The sequence below is a fragment of the Heptranchias perlo genome, chromosome 2, assembly GCF_035084215.1.
Source record: "Heptranchias perlo isolate sHepPer1 chromosome 2, sHepPer1.hap1, whole genome shotgun sequence".
NCBI lineage: Eukaryota > Metazoa > Chordata > Chondrichthyes > Hexanchiformes > Hexanchidae > Heptranchias > Heptranchias perlo.
The window spans coordinates 78507255-78529904 of record NC_090326.1 but is presented as its reverse complement, the minus strand read 5'-3'; the positions used below and the strand labels follow the sequence as shown (position 1 = coordinate 78529904).

General features: G+C 41.3%; 1 protein-coding gene across 1 annotated transcript in view; it reads right to left on the bottom strand.

Moving 5' to 3' along the window:
• The window catches only part of LOC137332160 (alpha-1,6-mannosylglycoprotein 6-beta-N-acetylglucosaminyltransferase A-like), a 78645-nt gene that overhangs the window by 22243 nt on the left and 33752 nt on the right, over nt 1–22650 (bottom strand). Inside the window, exons 9-11 of the mRNA XM_067995868.1 lie at nt 20575–20708; nt 18558–18707; nt 4732–4878 (exon numbers count right to left, since the gene is read on the bottom strand). Of these exons, the coding sequence (XP_067851969.1) occupies nt 4732–4878; nt 18558–18707; nt 20575–20708 (431 nt within the window). The remainder of the gene's footprint in view (nt 1–4731; nt 4879–18557; nt 18708–20574; nt 20709–22650) is intronic.

Sequence of the window (22650 nt, the reverse complement as noted above, 5' to 3'; positions counted from 1 at the left end):
GCCTCTCCTGCGCCACTAACACCTATCAGAGTATGAACCCCCCTCCCCCAACCATACAGCCGCTCTATGCCACCTGTAATAAAAAGAGAACCTTCACAGTCAAACCAGCACCCTCCTCCTAATTCCCACGACATCATTCTTCACATGCGCACTTGTCTCCCTGGTTCCTCCACCTATCGCTTGTCGCAACGGTGCCACTCTTATACCAGCTCCCCACAATGCAGACAGCTGAGGTACACTGATTGCTGCTATCTTCCTAGCTATGGCTCACCAGCACAAACACATTCACAGTGGACTGAACGTTTAAATTAACCTGACCACCAACTTGCAAATCACAAGTTCTGGCACACATAAATTAAATTAAAAACTTAGCGCAATTCATCAGAAGCTGGCACTGTAGAAATTTTGATCCATTACCTTTTAAAAAAAAATCTTCTGTTTTTCACGGGACTTCTATTTGACCCATCCTTTTAATATTGCTGCTGCCTTTAAGGCCCAGGCAGCACTGGGACTTCCTCTCAGATCTTAATAGTACCCAATTGAGCACTTGCAGCAGCGCCCAATGTCCACCAATGTGGTTGACCCTTAAGTGCCCTCTGAAGTTGTCTAGCAAGCCTTTCAGTTGTATCAAACAGAAGAAGGGTCACTACTACCTTCTCATGGCAACTAAGGATGGGCAACAAATGTTGGCCTTGCCAGCAACATCCACATCCCAAGAATGAACGAATCATTTTTAAAAAGGGAACGGTTAGTATACTTTTACAATTAATAGGTCATGCTTTAAAAATCTGTAAGAACTCTTTGAGGGGTAACAAAATGGATGAGAGCAATCCAGTAGACGAAGTTTACTTGGAGTATCAAAAGACATTTGACAAAGCTTAAAGCTCATGGAGTAGTCACAATTATTCAGATTAACTAGCAACAGAAGATAGGGAGTGGTGATAAATGGGAAATTCTCTGCCTCGGAAAAAGTAATCAGTGGAGTTTCACAGGGATCTGTTCTGGGACCCCTACTATTTACATTATTTGAGAGTGATATGGAACGGTGTGTCTGTACTAGTATTAAATTTACTGACGACACAAAGCTATTTGGCCAGATAATAAACAGAAATGAGAGTGACGCCGTTGAGAAAGATCTGAAATATTTATGTAGATTGACTGAGTTATGGCAGATGTATATAATATGTTTTCTATTTTAAGTAGGTCAGTTCGACAATCAAATACCTCCCCTTAAAGGGATGACACTACTAAAATGTTAGGAAGGGATTTGCCCACTCAAACTGATGGCACAAGCAATGTGGGTAGGTAATGGGCAGAAAAGAGATTGACAATCTTCAGCAAGAGTGTCAAATGCCTTCCTGAATTCTAGATAGGAAACACACATTGCCTCGCCCTTATCCGCCAGATCTGTAACCTCAAAGAACTCCAATAAATTGGTTGAACTTGACCTGTCCTTTTTGAATGGATGCTGGATCTCCCAAATCAGAACCCTATTCTCCCAGATGATCTCCCTTACAATCCTCTCGCAACTAAAGCATCTCAACCCCCTTTTCAGCAGTAAGAAGAGTTACAAAATAATGATTTAATAACTCTGCCAGTTCCCTGTCCTCAGACATCACCTCCCCACTAGTAAAAGGTCCAATGTCTCTCTGCACCCATCTCTTTCCCCTGATATGCTTAAAGAATGCCTTGTTATTGTCTTTTATATTTACTGCTAAATTTCTCTCACATTCCTTCTTTGTATCTCTCATGAGTTACTTGGCCTTCCTGTTCTTGATTTATACTTCATAGAATCCTAGAAAGTTATGGCACAGAAAGAGGCCATTCAGCCCATCGTGTCCGTGCCGGCAGAGAAAGAGCTATCCAGCTTAATCCCGCTTTCCAGCACTTGGTCCGTAGCCCTGTAGGTTACGGCACTTCAAGTGCACATCCAAGTACTTTTCAGGCAGTGAGTTTCAGGCAGTCATGATCATTTTGAACGGCAGAGCAGGCCCGAAGGGCTGAACGGCCTACTCTTGCTCCTATTTTTTTTTCTACGAGTTCCAGACCCTCACCACCCTCTGGGTGAAAAAAATTCTCCTCAGCTCCCGTCTAATCCTTTTACCAATTACTTTAAATCTATGTCCCCTGGTCACTGACCCTTCTGCTAAGGGAAATAGGTCCTCCCTATCCACTCTATCAAGTCCCGTCATAATTTTATATACCTCAATTAAATCTCCCCTCAGCCTCCAAAGAAAACAACCCCAGCCTATCCAATCTTTTCTCATGGCTAAAATTCTCCAGCCCTGGCAACATCCTCGTAAATCTCCTCTGTAATCTCTCTAGTGCAATCACATCTTTCCTGTAATGTGGTGACCAGAACTGTATGCAGTACTCAAGCTGTGGCCTAAGCAATGTTTTATACAGTTCTAGCACAATCTCCCTGCCCTTATATTCTATGCCTCGGCTAATAAGGGAAAGTATCCCGTATGCCTTTTAACCACCTTATCTACCTGTCCTGCTGCCTTCAGGGATCTGTGGACATGCACTCCACGGTCCCTTTGTTCCTCTACACCTCTCAGTATCCTCCCATTTATTGTGTACTCCCTTGCCTTGTTTGCAACCCTTCCCCACAAATGCATTACCTCACACTTCTCTGGATTGAATTCCATTTGCCACTTTTCTGCCCACCTGTTCAGTCCATTGATATCTTCCTACAGTCTATGGCTTTCCTCCTCACTGTCAACCACACAGCCAATTTTTGTATCATCTGCAAACTTCTTGATCAAGCCCCCCACATTCAAGTCCAAATCATTAATATATATCACAATAAGCAAGGGACCTAGTACTAAGCCTTGCGGGACCCCACTGGAAACAGCCTTCCAGTTGCAAAAACACCTGTCGACCCTTTGCTTCCTGCCACTGAGCCAATTTTGGATCCAACTAGCCACTTTCCCTCGGATCCCATGGGCTTTAACTTTTCTGACCAGTCTGCCATGTGGGACCTTGTCAAAAACCTTGCTAAAACCCATGTACACTACATCAAACACGTTACCCTCATCGATCCTCCTTGTTACCTGCTCAGAAAATTCAATCAAATTAGTCAGACACGACCTTCCCTTAACAAATCCATGCTGACTGTCCTTGATTACTCTGTGCCTTTCTAAATGACGATTTATGCTGTCCCTCAGACTTCTCCATTTCCCCTTCCTTTCCTTCCCTTTACATGCCCCATCTTTTTCCTTTAAAGCCTTCTATGACTTCTTTTCATCCATATTGGTTTTATTCTCCTGTTCAGTTCTCAACATGTTTCTGGGATAAATTGCCTTTGCAATGTAAAGAAAAATCTTCTTGAACACTTAAGAAGGCTGGAGCCACTAGAATTTCAGGGAGGGATAACATGAAAGGATCCTAGTTATTCATTAGGGCAACTTCCTTTTTAAAATATTTTTGTTTGAACCTCTGAATCACCAGAGGTACTAGAATGAGGAATTACTGAGCCCAAAAATGTATAACTGTCAAATTAACATACATAGCTGAAGCTAAAATATGTTTTTATAACTGATATCTGATGCTAACAGACTGAGTAACTTCTCTTAAGACATTATCCCCAAATGAGGATCGACAGCACTCATGTATCATTTGTAAAGGGAAGACTGACGGAAACACACTCACTCAGTAATACATATACAGTATATAAAAAAATAGTAAGTGGCCTTATTTTCTAAAGGTGGGTGATACTATAAATTGACTACCTGTTGAGTAAGATTTCCACCCAAAGCCTGTTCCCCCCGATGAACTGCCCCCAATCCCCTCAATTCCACTGAGCGAGATTGTAACTGCACTTCCCCCCCCCCCCCACCAGCTGAGAAAGATTATGGCCCCCGAACCACCTTCCGTCCCCCCCGCCACTTCATGTTGAGTAAGATTCTGGACCCCATGGAGAAATACAGGAGGTGAAAAGCAGTGGATTTTCTGACAATGGACAGAAGACAAGCAAACAGTTTCATCCATCAAATGGAAGAGACAGTCTCCCCCCAGCCCCCTGCCATTGAACAAGTTTACAGGCTGACTCCATGCTCTCCCCACCACCCCCCCAGCCTGATGAGCAATATTCCACCCTCTTCTCCCCCCATTGAACAAGATTTTGGCCCATGCCCTTTGACTGCATATCCTGTTCCAAGCCACCGAATGGATGCTAATCCTTTTCCCCCTCCAACATCCGACTTGCTTTATTGCCCCCTCACAGGCTTACCCCCGCCCCACTTCATTTTCCCTTTTACAGGAACCCCTCCCCTGACTATATTTCCCGTGCACAATCCAACTCCCCCATTGGCTGTATTTCACTTTCCCGAGAGGCTGGCTATTCCATGTATCAATTCCCCTCTGATCTTAATTCGCCTTCCTCAGCATTCCCTTCTCCCCTGCTCTTCTACTGTCTTCTCCTTACCACCCTTGTCTCCCTTCCCCTCCCCAATCCCCCACATTTGGTTCCATTATACCCTCCCCCAACCTTGTTCATCCTAAAAAATTCAAATTGGCTTGACTACCCATGTTCAATGCCTTTGGAGATTGACTAATTATAATATATATTTGAAATTAGTGTCCATCACCATTATAGGAAAGTAGCCATTGAAACACATTTTTCATATAGCAGTATGGTTAGCATTTTATAATTATAATTTAAACTTCATAATGGCAAGCCTAAAACTCTTCATTCAAACTGAATAATGAATATCTCATATATAATACCTCTCTGAAAGTTGGTTTCCCTTGAAAAAAACGAGTGTTTTTCCTGCTCTTTGGAGGGTTAAAATTTGGATTCAGAAATATGCAGCCATTTGCTATTGCCTCTAGGGGTGCAGGGCCTTCATAGGGAAATCCTAGTCCCACAAAAACCTAAAGGATGAAACCAATATTTTACAAATTAATACTGCACTCATCAATTTCATCATATTCACAATTGATACACATATTTTTCCAGTAAGATACATTGACAGAGTGTCTTTGGTAGAAATGATGGTCTCTTTAGGGCACGGAATTATCAAAATGTGGACGGGGGTGGGGGAGGAATTTGGGGTTTCTGCCTTTTCCTGGCCTCATTGAGAAGCAGGTGTACTTGCCATACAAAGACCGTATGTGGAGCTCACAATGTAGTATCTCAATAGCAGGTCAATCCGAGAGATTGATTGTCATTAGGAAATTGGCAAAACATCAAGGAAGCAACTATTGCTTTAAATTGTTACCTTTGGATATGTGGGTCAAACCGGCACACTGCCCCCGTGCTGGAGGGGATGAATGCAGAGTTTCTACAACCATTGGTAAAAAGTTAAAAACAGTGGATGTCCAAAGGGACTTAGGGGTTCAGGTACATAGATCATTGAAGTGTCATGAACAGGTGCAAAAAATAATCAATAAGGCTAATGGAATGCTGGCCTTTATATCTAGAGGACTAGAGTACAAGGGGGCAGAAGTTATGCTGCAGCTATACAAAACCCTGGTTAGACCGCACCTGGTGTACTGTCAGCGGTTCTGGGTACCGCACCTACGGAAGGACATATTGGCCTTGGAGGGAGTGCAGCGTAGGTTTACTAGAATGATACCCGAACTTCAAGGGTTAAGTTACGAGGAGAGATTACACAAATTGGGGTTGCATTCTCTAGAGTTTAGAAGTTAAGGGGTGATCTGATCGAAGTTTATAAGATATTAAGGGGAACAGATAGGGTGGATAGAGAGAAACTATTTCCGCTGGTTGGGGATTCTAGGAGCAGGGGGCACAGTCTAAAAATTAGAGCCAGACCTTTCAGGAGTGAGATTAGAAAACGTTTCTACACACAAAGGGTGGTAGAAGTTCGGAACTCTCTTCCGCAAAAGGCAATTGATGCTAGCTCAATTGCTAAATTTAAATCTGAGATAGATAGCATTTTGGCAACCAAAGGTATTAAGGGATATGGGCCAATGGCGGGTATATGGAGTTAGATCACAGATCAGCCATGATCTTATCAAATGGCGGAGCAGGCACGAGGGGCTGAATGGCCTACTCCTGTTCCTATATTCCTATGTTCCTATTAGCATTCTAATCTCTACAGAATCTTACCAAATATACATCAGTCTTTCAAACATACATATAGCAAAATATCAGAAATCTTAGAGGGACAAATATTTAGTTCCTCTAAATATCTACAAACACATAAATCAATCCTTGTTTAATTCCGTTAGTAAATGGAACATTTAAATTTGAATGGATAAATGACAAATTTTGAAAAATGTTAAACATCTGATTATACAATGTGAGATACTGTGCAAGAGTAAATAACAAAAACACAGGGGAACAATTAAATTGATAACAGTTGATAGTCCATTAAAATGTTTGCATCAGCCAGAGGTTTCCAGTAAATGCAGTGAGATAGACTAATGGTGCACTATATTCATGAAAAAGTGTTTGGCAAAGCTTTTTTATTTGTGTAGAAGTGACACAATGATATGATTCAACCATTATGTTGTGAACAAATGAACTCTGCAATTGTGCCATTGATACAATCTACATCATTGCACATTGTGTTTTGAAGCACACAAGAAAAGGTTTGCATACACTTTTTGAAGATGATGTACTTCCATTTTTTTAAATGTTAGATACATTTTATTAAGATAATGCTTGTATATATTACAAATTATTGACAAAATCCTCAACTACTGAAGACTCATTCAGAAAAAAATCATATTCATAGCTAAGAAAAAGCAGAAATTTTCTCGGTAGAAGCAAGTCATTTCAATTTTTCAGTTCTCAAAATGTCTGTCACTATTAGAATCACACACCCCAACCCTCAAAAAATGCTCACAGTGAGCAGTGAAGGACTTAAAATCACAGAATTTACCATAATGACACCTCTTAATGTTCTCTGGAGTGTCTCTAAAGATTACAATGACATTCAAAGATACCTCCATGCTGCACTCATGATCTGGGCAGCAGGACAGCATAAAATGTTGGTGCTTCCGATCTTCTACCTGCTTAGTCTGTGATCTCAATTGTTCTAAATGGGGAGATGCTAAGCAATAGCCACATAATTCCCCAACCTTTCAGCCATGAGTGGATAAAGAAAGAAAATACCTCAAAAAGATAGTGTCTCACCCTAAATAAAAGTTAATCTGAATAAAAATAAATAAGTTCGGCTGGGTTTAAATCTATGTCCCCAAAATGAAAAGAACAATGTGCTAACCCCTGTGCCACTTAGTTCCATTCATGAAGTTATTCTCAATGTTAAAGTAAGTACCTCAAAGTCCTGCATGGTGTGTTGCCTCTCTAGTGCCAGGGTAAAGGACATCACAGAGAGGGTGCAGAACATTCAGCGAGGGGAAGGGGAACAGCCAGAAGTCGTGGTCCATGTGGGAACCAACGACATAGGAAAAAAAAAGGGATGAGGTCCTGCAGTTAGAGTTTCAGGAGCTAGGGAGGAAGTTAAAAAGCAGGATGTCAAAGGTAGTAATGTCTGGATTACTCCCAGTGCCACACGTTAGTGTGTACAAAAATTGGAAGATAAGGCAGGTTAACGGGTGACTAGAGACATGGTGCAAGAGGGAGGGCTTCAGATTCTTTGGGCATTAGGACCAGTTCTGGGGCAGGAGGGACCTGTTTAAGAATGGATGGGTTGCACTTCAACACAGCTGGGACCAATGTTCTCGTAGGGAGGTTCATTAGTGCTTTGGGGGAGAGTTTAAACTAATTTGGCAGGGGGATGGACACCAGGATGTAGCATTAGAAAGGAGAAGCAAGGTGCACAAAGGATTGAGAGAGACAGATCGCACTAGAGTAAGAAATAGTATAGTATTAGGTGGGATCAGGTTAAGAGAGAATACAAGAAGGTCTAAGATAGGCTTAGAGTGCATGTGTGTAAACGCACGAAGTGTGGTGAATAAGGTTGGTGAGCTGCAGGCGCAAATAGCCACATGTGAATATGAGGTAGTGGCGATAACGGAGACCTGGCTCAAAAAAGGGCAGGATTGGGTACTAAATATTCCTGGATACAAGGTGTTCAGGAAAGATAGGGAAGGAAAAGAAAAAGGATGGTGGTGGCAATATTAAGGAGAATATTGCAGTGCTGGAGAAAGAGGATGTCCTCGAGGGGTCAAGGACAAAATCTATTTGGTTAGGGTTAAGAAACAGTAGAGGCACCAGTACACTACTGGGTGTATTCTATAGGCCATCAACTAGTGGGGACGATTTAGAGGAGCAAATTTGCAGGGAACTTACAGAGAGGTGCAAGAACTATAGAGTAGTGATAATGACTATTTACACTATTACTATCCGAATATAGATTGGGATAGTAATAGTGTAAAGGACAAAGAAGTGGAGGAATTTCTGAAGTGTGTTCAGGAGAACTTTCTTGTTGAGAATGTTTCCAGCCCAACGAGGAAGGAGGCATTGATGGATCTGGTTCTGGGGAATGAGGTGGGTCAAGTGGAGCAAGTGTCAGTGCGGGAACATTTAGGGAACAGTCATCATAGTATCATAAGGTTTAGATTAGTTACGGAAAAGGACAAGGAGCAATCTAGAGTAAAAATACTTAATTGGAGAACGGATCTGGCCTGGGTAAATTGGAACCAAAGATTGGCAGGCAAAACTGTAATCGAACAATGGGCAGCCTTTAAAGAGGACATGGTTCGGGTACAGTCTAGGTACATTCCCACGAGGGGAACCAAAGACAGAGCTCACTGGATAACGAAAGAGATAGAGAGCAAGATGAAGCAGAAAAAAAGGGGCGTATGACAGATGTCAGGTTGATAATAAAAGTGAGAACTAGGCTGAATATAGAAAGTACAGAGGAGAAGTGAAAAAGGAAATAAGAGGGGCAAAGAGAGTACGAGAATAGACTGGCGGCTAACATAAAAGGGAATCCAAAAGTCTTCTATAGGCATATAAATAGTAAACGGGTAGAAAGAGAAGGGGTGGGGCCTATTAGGGACCAAAAGGAGATCTACGCATGCAAGCAGAAAGCATGGCTGAGGTACTAAATGAGTACTTTGCATCCATCTTTAGCAAGGAAGAAGATGCTGCCAAAGTCACAGAGGAGGTAGCTGATACTGGATGGGCTAAAAATTGATAAAAAGGAGGTACTAGAAAGGCTGGTTGAACTTAAAGTAGATAAGTCACCCGGTCTGGATGGGATACATCCTAGGTTGCTGAGGGAAGTAAGGGTGGAAATTGCAGAGGTGCTGGCTATAATCTTCCAATCCTCTTTAGACACGGGGGTGGTGCCAGAGAACTGGAGAATTGCAAATGTTACCCCCTTGTTCAAAAAAGGGTGTAAGGATAAACCCAGCAACTACAGGCCAGTCAGTTTAACCTTGGTGGTGGGGAAACTTTTAGAAATTATAATCCGGGACAAAATTAATAGTCACTTGGACATGCATGGATTAATAAAGAAAAGGCAGCTTGGATTTGTTAAAGGCAAATTGTATTTAACTAACTTGATTGAGTTTTTTGATGTGGTAACAGAGAGGGTTGATGAGGGCAATGCAGTTGATATTGTGTATATGGACTTTCAAAAGGCATTTGATGAAGTGCCACATAAGAGGTCAGCAAAATTGAAGCCCGTGGAATAAAAGGGGCAGTGGCAGCACAGATACGCAATTAGCTAAGCATAGGAAACAGAGTAGCGGTGAATGGTTGTTTTTCGCATTGGAGGACGGTATACAGTGTTCCCCAGGGGTCGGTACTAGGACCATTGCTTTTTTTGATATATATTAATGACTTGGGTTTGGGTGTACAGGGCACAATTTCAAAATTTGCAGATGACACAAAACTTGGAAGTGTAGTAAACAGTGAGGAGAATAGTAGTAGACTTCAAGAGGACATAGACAGGCTGATAGAATGGGAGGACACATGGCAGATGAAATTTAATGCAGAGAAGTGCAAAGTGATACATTTTGGCAGGAAGAACGAGGAGAGGCAATAAAAAATAAACGGTACAATTCTAAAGGGGGTGCAAGAGCAGAGAGACCTGGGGGTATATGTGCACAAATCTTTGAAGTGGCAGGACAGGTTGAGAAAGTGGTTAAAAAAGCATTCCGGCATCCTGGGCTTTATAAATAGAGGCATAGAGTACAAAGGCAAGGAGGTTAAGTTGAACCTTTATAAAACATTGGTTCGGCCACAACTAGAGTAGTGTGTCCAATTCTGGGCACCACACTTTAGGAAAGATGTGAAGACCTTAGAGAGGGTGCAGAAAAGATTTACTAGAATGGTTCTAAGGATGAGAGACTTCAGTTACGTGGATAGACTGGAGAAGTTGGGATTGTTCTCCTTAGAGCAGAGATGTTGAGAGGAGATTTGACAGAAGTGTTCAAAATCATTAAGGGTTTAAATAAAGTAAATAAAGAGAAACTGTTCCCACTGATGGAAGGGTCGAGAACCAGAGAACACAGATTTAAGGTGATTGGCAAAACACCCAAAGAAGACAGGAGGAAAAGCTTTTTTACGCAGTGAGTGGTTATAATCTGGAATGCGCTGCCTGAAAGGATGGTGGAGGTAGTTTCAATTGTGGCTTTCAAAAAGGAATTGGATAAATACTTGAAGGGAAAAAATTTGCTGGGCTACGGGGAAAGAGGACTAACTGGATTGCTCTTACAAAGAGCCGGCACGGTTTGAATGGGTCAAATGGCCTCCTTTTGTGATGTAATCATTCTAAGATCTGTTGTAAAATAATGTGTCACATGTGAAAAATTTTTTTAACTTCATATAGAACCTTATCACATCTCTTAGAAATGTTTCAAAAGGCTTCACATACAATGGATTCCTCAAGTGCAGTGACTCTTGTCACGTGGACATAACAGTCTAATAAGAGTCTAAATGGGGTAGAGGAACAAAGGGATCTTGGGGTACAGATATACAAATCACTAAGAGTAATGATGCTATCAAAAGGCAAATCAAACATTAGGGTTCATTTCTAGAGGGATAGAATTGAAAAGCAGAGAAGTTATGTTAAACTTGTGTAGAACCTTGGTTAGACCACACTTGGAGCACTGTGTGCAGTTCTGGTCTCCATATTATAAAAAGCATATACAGGCATTGGAGAAGGTGCAAAAAAGATTCACAAGGATGATACCAGAACTGAGAAGATATACTTATCAGAAAAGACTAAACAGGCTGGGGCTCTTTTCTCTAGAAAAAGAGAGGCTGAGGAGTGACCTAATAGAGGTCTTTAAGATAATGAAAGGGTTTGATAGGGTCGACGTAGAGAAAATGTTTCCACTTGAGGGGGAGTCCAAAACTAGAGGTCGTAAATATAAGATAGTCACTAATAAATCCAATAGGGAATTCAGGAGAAACTTCTTTACCCAAAGAATGTGGACTGGGCTACCGCAAGGAGTAGTTGAGGCAAGTAGCATAGATGTATTTAAGGGGAAGCTAGATAAACACATGAAGGAGAAAGGAATAGAACGATATGCTGATAGGGTTAAATGAAGTAGGGAGGGAGGAGACTTGTGGAGCATAAACGCTGGCATGGACCTATTAGGCTGAATGGCCAGTTTCTGTGCTATAGACTCAATTGGCTAAATGTTAACTTTCAGCCAGATGGGAGCAGGGGGGCAAAGAAGATTTCCAGGTGTGAAACCTGGAAGGTAGGTGGACAGGTCGCGATGAGGCCCATCAATTGCACTTCCGAGTTTCGCGCCCGGCAGCCAGCCTGATTGACATTGGCTGTCGGGCAGGAAGGCCTGCAGCAGCAGGCCTCAGCCAGAGATCGGAGGGAGGGATCATGAGGCGGGGAGATCAGGAGGGGGCCGGTAGGGAAGGATCCGGGGGGAGGGGGGCCAGAGGGAGGGATCGGGGGGGTTGCCGGAGGGAGAGAGTGAGGGTCCAAGGGGGCCAGAAAGAAGATCAGAGTTCACTGGAAGTCGGGGGCGGCGGGGTGTGGTGGTTGGCCGATCGTGGGGCTCCTGTCAGCCAGGTGAGCTTGTTGGGCCTGGATGAAGCACTCCTGCTCCTCCGGGCCCACAAGCAGTGCAATAAAGGCACTTACCTCATGGATCCGGCCCTTACTGTCTGCTTTCTCCTGATGTGAGTGGAAAGTGATGGGAAACCTGAACAGGTAAGGTTAAATTTGTTTTATTATTCCAATACACAAAACATTAAGTACCTCAAGTATCTCAATGAGGTGCATTGCCCTTTTAAGTATCAACCCGCCGGCTTTAAGTGTGGGTGGGACTTCCAGGTGTCTGCTCTCCACACATGTACAAACCTGCCTGGGTTAAACCCAGAAGTGGGCGTATTGGAGCCAGGATGCGGTCCCACTCTGAAAATGGAGTAATTTTACACCCGTCCCACCTTAACCCACCTGTTCTTGGGGGTTAGAATTTACCCCAATGTAACTCGATGTAACAGGTGGCTGCCATTCTGCACACAGCAACATTCCACCAACTAATCTGCTTATGATGTGTTGCTAGAGGAAGTAATGTTAGCCAGGGCTCTGGGAGAAGTCTCTGCTCCTCTCTGAATAGTGCCATGGGATCTCCAGCCTCCACCTGAGCCATTGGAACAGACAGCTGGAGTCTTGGTCTGATGTCTCATTCGAAGGACTGCACCTCTGACAGTGCAGCACTCCCTCAATGTTGCACCGGCGTCAGCCTAGAATACGTGCTTGATTCCAGAAAGGGCTGACTCAGAGATGAGTACTGCCAGCTGAGCCAAGCTGACACTTTTCTGGTTTCAGGAAAGTATGGAGTGAGAAAAGGCTATTCAGGCCAGTAAGCCCATTCCTTCCACCAACAATATATAATTTGTTTTATCATACATATCTCCTGAGGAAAAGTTCTGCAAAGTTTTTCACTGCCAATCCCCAAAAGGTAGACGAAACATGCTTCAAAATATCTGTCCAACATATTACATTATACATCTTGACCTGTCGTTTTTCTTGGCATGGCATTTTCAAGGCCCCAGTAGTTCAAGAACTATACACAATCCTTACAGCATTTGATCATCTCTGTCCAAACTTTCCTTATAACCCTCAAACTCATTTCCAATCAGATATTCATCCATCACTTTTTTTTTAAAGGTGTTAATAGACACAATTTTAATTGTTCCAACTGGGTGTATATTCCACATATCTGCTACTCAGAAGGAAACAAAAATTCCTTCAACTTTGAGACTTGTTTAATTTTGTACTCTAATTCTGCACTCAGTCCAAATTAAATAACTTGCTTACATCTAAATTATTAATTCCTCCCAGCATTTTAAAATCCTGGATGATGTCTTTTCTCAATCTTCTCCAATGAAAAAAAATCAGCTCTCTGATTCTTTCTTCAGAACTTAAAGCAACGAATCCCAGAATCATCCTTGTTGCTCTTTCCTAAAGCTTCCCCAATGCACCAATGAATGTACTTTTCAATTGTAAACAATTTTACAACACCAAGTTATAGTCCAGCAATTTTATTTTAAATTCACAAGCTTTCGGAGACTTCCTCCTTCCTCAGGTACTTTTCAAGGTAGAGTGCCCAAATGGCACAACAATGTAGTAAAGAATGAAGAGGATAGTTACAGACACAAGAGGGCATAGACAGACTGGTGAAATGGGGAGACACATGGCAGGTGAAATATAATGCAGAGAAGTGTGAAGTGATACATTTTGCTAGGAAGAATGAGGAGAGGCAATATAAACTTAAACGGTACAATTTTAAAGGGGGTGCAGGAACAGAGAGACCGGGGGGTGTATGTACACAAATCGTTGAAGGTGGCAGGACAAGTTGAGAAGGCTGTTAAAAAAGCATATGGGATCCCAGGCTTACAAAAGCAAGGAAGTTATGCTCAACCTTTATAAAACACTGGTTAGGTCCCAGCTGGAGTATTGTGTCCAATTATGGGCACCACACTTTAAAAAGGATATCAAGGCTTTAGAGGGGGTGCAGGAGAGGTTTACTAGAATGGTACCAGGGATGAATCATAGCCTTGTAGGTTACAGCACTTCAAGTGCATATCCAAGTAAAACGATGAGGGAATTCAGTGACGTGAAGAGACTGGAGAAGCTGGGGTTGGTCTCCTTAGAGCAGGGAAGGTTCAGGAGATTTGATAGAGGTGTTCAAAATCATGAAGGGTTTTGATAGAATAAGTAAGGAGAAACTGTTTCTAGTGGCAGAAAGGTCGGTAACCAGAGGACACAGATTTAAGGTAGTTGGCAAAAGAACCAAAGGTGACATGAGGAAAAAAAATTTTAGGCAGTGAGTTATGCTTCATCTGAATGCACAAAGCATTCATAACAAGATAAACCAATTAATGGTACAATTAGAGATAATGAGTTTGATCTAGTAGCCATTACTGAGACATGGTTGCAAGGTGACCAAGGTTGGGAACTAAATATTCCAGGGTACTTGACTTTTTGAAAAGACAGACAAAACGGAAAAGGAGGGTAAGTAGCCCTGATATTAAAGGACAAAATAAAGGCAGTGGTGAGAAAGGATCTTAGCTCAGAAAATCAGGATGTAGAATTAGTATGGGTGGAGCTAACAAATAACAAGGGGCAGAAAACATTGGTGGGAGTAGTTATACTGTTGGACAGAGTATAAATCAAGAAATAAGAGGAGCTTGTAATAAAGGTAAAGCACTAATCGTGGGGGACTTGAATCTTCATATAGACGGGGCAAACCAAATTGGCAAAAGTAGTTTGGAGGACGAGTTTATGGAATGCATGCGAGGCAGTTTATTGGAACAATACGTTGTGGATCCAACCAGAGAACAGGCTATTTTAGATCTAGTCTTTTGTAATGAGACAGGGTTAATTAGTAATCTCATAGTAAGGGATCCTCTGGGGCTCACATTGAGTTCGAGAGTGGCGAACTTAAGTCCGAAACTAGAGTCTTAAACTTAAAGAAAGCCAATTACTTAGATATGCGGGGTGAGTTGGCTAAGGTTGATTGGGAAATTAGATTAAAAGATATGACGGTAGATAAGCAATGGCGAACATTTAAAGAAATATTTCATAATCCTTAACGAATATACATTCCATTGAGGAATAAAGACTCCACGGGAAAAGTGATCCATCCGTGGCGAACTAAAGAAGTTAAGAATGGTATTAGATTAAAAGGAAAGGCTTATAATGTTGCCAACAAGAGTAGTAAGCCTGAGGATTGGGAGGGTTTTTAGAAACCAGCAAAAGATGACCAAAAAATTGATAAAGAGGGAGAAAATAAAATGAGAGTAAACTAACAAGAAATATAAAAATAGATTGTTAGAGCTTCTACAAGTATGTAAAAAGGAAGAGAGTAGCAAAAGTAAACGTGGGTCTCTTGGAGGCGGAGACAGGAGGAATTATAATGGGGAAGAAGGAAATGGCAGAGATGTTAAACAAATATTTTGTATCTGTCTTCGCAGTAGAAGACACAAAAAGCATACCAGAAATAGTGGGGAACCAAGGGTCTAACGAGAGTGAGGAACTAAAAGTAGTTATTAGTAAAGAAAAAGTCCTGGAGAAATTAATGGGACTAAAAGCTGACAAATCCCCTGGACCTACATCCTAGGGTTCTAAAAGAGGTGGCTGCAGAGAAAGTGGTTGCTTTGGATTTGATCTTCCAAAATTCCCTAGATTCTAGAATGGTCCCAGTGGATTGGAAGGTAACAAATGTAACACCGCTATTCAAGAGAGGGAGAGAGAAAATGGAACTAAGACCAGTTAGCCTGACATCAGTAGTCGGGAAAATGCTGGAACCTATTATTAAGGACGTGGTAACGGGGCACTTAGAAAATCATAATAAGATTAGGCAGATGCAACATGGTTTTATGAAAAGGAAATTATGTTTGACAAATCTATTAGAGTTTTTTGAGGATGTAACAAGCAGGGTAGATAAAGGAGAACCAGTGGATGTAGTATATTTGGATTTTCAAAAGGCATTCAATAAGGTGCCACACAAAAGGTTGTTACACAAGATAAGGGCTCATGGGGTTGGGGGTAATGAATTAGCGTGGTGGATAGAGGATTGGTTAATGGATAGAAAACAGAAAGTAGGAATAAATGGATCATTTTCAGGTTGGCAGGCTGTAACTAGTGAGGTGCTGCGCAATTTACAATCTATATTAATGACTTAGATGAAGGGACTGAGTGTAATGTATCCAAGTTTGCTGACTAGGTGGGAAAGTAAGCTGTGAGGAGGACACAATGTGTCTGCAAAGGGATATAGACAGGGTGAGTGAGTGGGCAAGAAGGTGGCAGATGGAGTATAATGTGGGGAAATGTGAGGTTATTCACTTTGGTAGGAGGTATAGAAAAATAGAATATTTTTAAAATGGGGAGAAACTATTAAATGTAAAACACAAAGTTAACATGCAAGTACAGCAAGTAGTTAGGAAGGCAAATGGTATGTTGGCCTTTATTGCAAGGGGGTGGAGTACAAGAGTGAAGAACTCTTGCTGCAATTGTACAGGACTTTGGTGAGACCACATCTGGCATTCTGTGTACAGTTTTGGTCTCCTTACCTAAGGAAGGATATACTTGCCTTAAGAGGCGGTGCAATGAAGGTTCACTAGATTGATTCCTGGGATAAGAGGGTTGTCCTATGAGGAGAGATTGAGTAGAATGGACTGAAACTCTCTGGAGTTTAGAAGAATGAGAGGTGATCTCATTGAAACATATAAGATTCTGAGAGGGCTTGACAGGGTAGATGCTGAGAGGCTGTTTCCCCTGGCTGGAGATTCTAGAACTAGGGGGCATAGTCTCAGGATAAGGGGTGGACCATTTAGGATTCAGATGAGGAGAAATTTCTTCACTCAGAGGGTTGTGAATCTTTGGAATTCTCTACCCCAGAGGGTTGTGGATGCTCGGTCGTTGAGTATATTCAAGACCGAGATCAATAGATTTTTGGATTCTAAGGGAATCAAGGGATATGGGGATCGGGCAGGAAAGTGGAGTTGTGGTCGAAGATCAGCCATGATATTGAATGGCGGAGCAGGCTCGAGGAGCCGTATGGCCTACTCCTGTTCCTATTTCTAACGTTGGTATGTCCTTCTGTTGATCTGGAATGCACTGCCTGAAAGGGTGGTGGAAGCAGATTCAATTGCAACTTTCAAAAGGGAATCGAATAAATACTTGAAGGTCAAAAATTTGTAGGGCTTTCGGGAAAGTGCAGGGGTGTAGGAATAATTGGATAGCTCTTCCAAAGAGCTGGCACAGGCACGATGGGCCGAATGGCCTCCACACACATGTGCTGTGTGATTCTTTGATTCTAACGCAGGGTCAATTATACATCCTGCATTCCCAGCAGAAAGCCATGCACACAGGAAGCATGGGTCAGAGAACTGGGGCTACAATGTATTCCAAATGTGGTGTCACCAATGATCTGCACAGGGTTATAATAAAATGGTTTGATTTTATAGTAAAATGCTCATAAGATGCAGCCTATTCACAGGCCATTAGTAGGCTAACAATCTTGTAGTTTATAGCATATAATTTAGTTGGGTCTTCTAGGATGCAGAAAGCTGGCTTTATCTGAATGTACATTTTCAGTGCTTTCAAAAAGAATTCCAATATTTCGCTCTGGAGGGTCTCCCATTTGGATATTCCCATAGGTAGCACTAGTTGCCTTGCATCCTTATGCACATGAATAGAGTCCAAAATCAAAAAATAGTTAAGACTATTTGAGATGCATTTTGTCTAAGACATAACTGATATTTTCTTATTGGGAGACAGACAATGAGCAATTCCCCAACATTTTAAGTTCTTCACATGCCTCAGATAAGTATAGCTAAAGGAACAGTACGGTGTGAGTATATTATGTATTATATATGTTTCTCGCCAACTGGTTAGGAGATACGAATAGTCTCTTATGCTCTACTTGACTACCTTGGTAATAGGCCAAAGGATAGGGAGCTTTTCATTGGAAACAACATTAATCAAGCAAATATAAGATCCTATTTTCAAATGTAAACAGAAAAGCACTGCAATAATTGGGTTTGCACCTCAGGTTTGTTAACTGTTGTGAATTGTTGCCTTCTACCATCCATTATTTCCTTCAATCATGCAAAGACCATGCTTTAAATTATTAAACCACTTCATTTTACAAATTCAAGTTCTCATTATATTCCAGAATTTTCACTAATTGTTTTGCATAGCTCAATGATTAAATAATACAATTATTTACACAAATACTAGTCACAATAATTGCTACATTGCACATGCTATTTAATAACATATGCATGATACTAATTCCAATCTCTCGGAATTAGTCCTCGCTTTCATTGGCTGTTTTACGTTGCCACTATGTTTTTGCCAGCTCCATCTTTAAACATCCCTACTATTATTTATTGGACTTTTCTCTTAGTCACTGTTTAGCTTGTCTTTTTCATTTAAGTATGCCTCTCTGAGACCTTTTATATTCGCACTTTTAATCTTGCCCCAGCATCTTTCCTCTTTTATATGTTCCCAGTCATTGTGTCCATCATGGTTTCTTAAAGACATTGCTGAATTAATATTTCTAACTTCAAAGATTGTACTTGTGTATCCTAAATGTTCCAAAAACACAATTATATACATATGCTATCTGTGTCCATCAATGTGATAACCAATTACTTTACTATAGATTGTTAACGTTTTACTAACCTTAATCCCTCTTAGTAAGAGATGAAGGTTATGCCCACTGAGGATTCCATGATTAGTTACATACTCGGGTAAAAGGACATTACGTTCATTGTGAAATGTACCATGGATCTCAGCATATTTTCTGACAATATCCAGGAAAGATGTTTTATCCTGTAAAAATCAGGAGGCATCATTAAAAATAGAACATCCCTTACCTTGGCCAACCTAGGCTTTAGTTCAAAACTTTCAAACAAGTCTTATTAATATAACATCATTAAATTATTCCAGCCTTTTAGAAGAGGATATACATAATTTGAAAATGTTTTTGCAGGGCCTTAAAATGGTTTTTAATTTGTTTAATTTTCAAGAAATGTCACTATGTACCATAAACTTCCTAACATGATACAATACATTCAGAAAGATAGTAAAGTTGTTTGAACATGGTTTTAGAAGTACACCTGTAATAGATATTATTTAACATACCTAGTAGAATTGTTGAAAGAGGTAACTAGGCTGCAAAATGAGGAATGTCCAGTGGATACATGGTAGTTTACTTGGATCTTCAGAAGGCATTTCACATAGTTCTCTCAAATGACATTGTTAGAAAAAGGTTACGGTACATGGAATAGATCACCGCTTTTCCAAATGGTTTGAGAATTTGTTTTGCAACAGAAGCCAACACGTAGTAAAAAATGGAAATTGCTTAGCTTGGGAAGTCATTAACCAAGCATTCCACAGGGATCTGTCCTGAGTTCACTGCCGTTCACACTATTTGTGAATGAAATGGAGCAGGATACTTAGTAGCATCATAAAATTTGCTGATGACTTGTGAGCAAGTAATAAATAGCAAGGAGATTGCTAATGTTCAGAGGGATTTAGACCATTTAACATGGGCTGAAAAATGCCAGAGAGAGAGAGAGAGAGGAGGGGAGAGGGTGTCAGATGGAATTTAATTAACAAATGCATTTAAGGACAAGAGAAAGTAAAATTGTCTAATTTGAAAGGATCCTGTTTTATAGTTGGCTATTGGAACTGTGAATCTGGGAAAATCTCAGCTCCAAGGGATACATTAAGTACTCCCTTTAAAGGGAACAGACTACTAGAAATTCAGTGAAGCGTATAATGTGAAAGGGTCCCATTTTAAGATTTGCCGGTGGAATGGAGAATTCAACAAGAGTCTCCTGTTAAAGGGTGAAACCGTTAAAATTTCAGGAAGTGCTGGGTTATGCAAGCTAGTTTCAAATGAAACAAACCACCAGAGAATAACAAAACTAAATCAAAACATTAAGGCCAGGGGCAACCAAAACAAAATTTCTATGCAGTATCCATTGGTGTTCAGCAAGCTAGTAAATGCTGTACCTTGGTATTCAAGGGGTACCTGGACACAGACCAGAGCTAGAAAAGGGATTGAAGGTGATAGCGATATCAAAGATCTGTTAAATCACATGGGAAGTTCTGCAACGGCATTGCTGGAATCTGTGCTCCGATGTCAATGCCAAACAATCCCAGGTCAGATATAGCATGGTTAGACAATTCCTTACCCTGCCTCAACACCTCTCAGTTCTAATCTCAGAATAGCACTCCCCACCCTCTACCATACCATTTTCTACATGTGTCACTCTGCAAACTCTCTAATTGAGATGGTTAAATACTGCCAAACTGGATTGAATCTGTCCAAACTCATTTCACTTAGGACCTTTAGAGCTAGTAGAGAGAGGAGATTTCATCCCATCAGTCTGTGGTCGATTTTGAACTTAAAATCCCAGAAGAGAAATGCCAGTGCCTAACCCTCTGCACCACTGAGACTCCCACCTGGGAACAATTCTACCAACTTGTTTGCAGTTACTAGATAGGAAATAATTAATCTGATAGACACCTGCAGTCTCTTTCAATCCTATTTTTTTGCCAATTCCATTTCCTTTCTTAAGCCCAAGTATTAATCTTTTGCCTGGGCTAGGCAGTAATATATTCTTCAGGATAAAAAATATAATGAAAATATGTCAACAATCAACAAGAGATAAAAGTAGACAGCACTTACCTTCCAATAGTCTGCCAGTTTACCATAAACCAGAGCTTTGTTAGTTCTTCGGATTTTATTAGCGAGAGTGATATTATTGCCGTTAAAATGCTGCTCCACCACAAAGCCCAAAAAACTGTTATCAGGTGTATGGGCTGCAAGTACATTGGAAAATACAATATAAATTAAGCAGTCTTGACTGTGCTTACTGGTTACTAATGCACCTACTTGCTTAACTTATAAAACAGATATTTTTCAAAGAATTGACAAGACCCTCATACACATGAGCTAATGTAATCCGTCTGCTTGAAGTGTGAAAATGTGATACCTATATTGTTATTAATCACATTCGTTGCAAGAAGCCTACATTTAGTTTTGAAGAAAATAGACCCTGAGCATCATTAAGCTAAACTGAAGTTCACATGCCATCTTCATTTCCATTCGGCCTGTGACAAAAGCTTTATGAACTGGGGCACTATTTATTAGTGTAAATCATTATATTCATGCTCCCAAGAAGATAAAAAATAAAAATATGATTTACATCCCCGTGCACTTCTTTGACTTCCTGTTGTCATTTTTTTTTTCTTCCCGTTACAAATTCCAATGTCCACTTTATACTGGGTTTTACCTATATAAATTCATCACTTTGACTGTACCACCTGGCCACCAGGTTTCCACAAATCACTCAAAATGCTTTCTGAAAATTTGTTTCACCAGCAATTTTCTCAGTAACCGGAATTTCTATTGTTAAAAAAATAAGAATTTAAACTTTTTTTAAAATCAAAAATTACATATTTCACAATAAGTAAAAAATTATCTTTTAATATGTTCATTAAAGTTTTTACTTGATGGTCTTTCCCAAAAGCCTGGGCTTGGATTTGATATTTTTGCTTAGAGCTGTGACTTCATGAGCTGAATTTAGATTGTACAGTCTGAGCATGTGCAGTGCACCTAATTTCCCAGAATGCAACAAGAAAAGCTAAAGAACAATTTCAACAACAACAACCTGCATTTATATAGCGCCTTTAACGTAGTAAAACATCCCAAGGCACTTCACAGGAGCGTTATCAAACAAAATTCGACACCGAGCCACATAAAAAGGCATCAGGCAGGTGAAGTAGGTTTTAAGGAGTGTCATAAAGGAGAAGCGAGAGGTAGAGAGGCGGAGAGATTTAGGGAGGGAATTCCAGAGCTTAGGACCTAGGCAGCTGAAGGCACGGCCGCCAATGATGGAGCAATTAAAATCGGGATGCGCAAAAGGCCAGAAGTGAAGGAGTGCAGAGATCTGGGAGGGTTGTAGGGCTGGAGGAGGTCACAGAGATAGGGAGAGGCAAGGTCATGGAGGCATTTGAAAACAAGGATGGGAATTTTAAAATCGAGGCATTGCCGGACCGGAAGCCACTGTAGGTCAGCGAGCACTGGGGTGATGGGTAAATGGGACTTGGATATGGGCAGCAGAGTTTTGGATGAGCTCAAGTTTATGGAGGGTGGAAGATGGGAGGCCAGCCAGAAGAGCATTGGAATAGTTAAGTCTAGAGGTAACAAAGGCACGGATAAGGGTTTCAGCAGCAGATGAGCTGAGGCAGGGGTGGAGACGGGAGATGATAGAGGTGGAAGTAGGTGGTCTTGGTGATGGAGCGGATATATGGTCGGAAGCTCATCTCAGGGTCAAATAGGACACCAAGTTGCGAATGGTCTGGTTCAGCCTCAGACAGTGGCCAGGGAGAGGGATGGAGTCAGTGGTCAGGGAACGGAGTTTGTGTTGGGGACCAAAGACAATGGCTTCGGTCTACCCAATATTTAGTTGGAGGAAATTTCTGGTCATCCAGTACAGAATGTCAGACAAGCAGTGTGACAAATCAGAGACAGCGGAGGGGTTGAGGGAGGTGGTGGTGAGGTAGAGCTGGGTGTCGTCAGCGCACATGTGGAACCTGACATTGTGTTTTCGGATGATGTCGCCGAGGGGCAGCATGTAAATAAGAAATAGGAGGGGGCCAAGTCAAGATCCATGGGGACTCCAGAGGTCACGGTGCAGGAGCTGGAAGAGAAGCCATTGCAGGTGATCCTCTGGCTACGACTAGATAGATAAGAATGGAA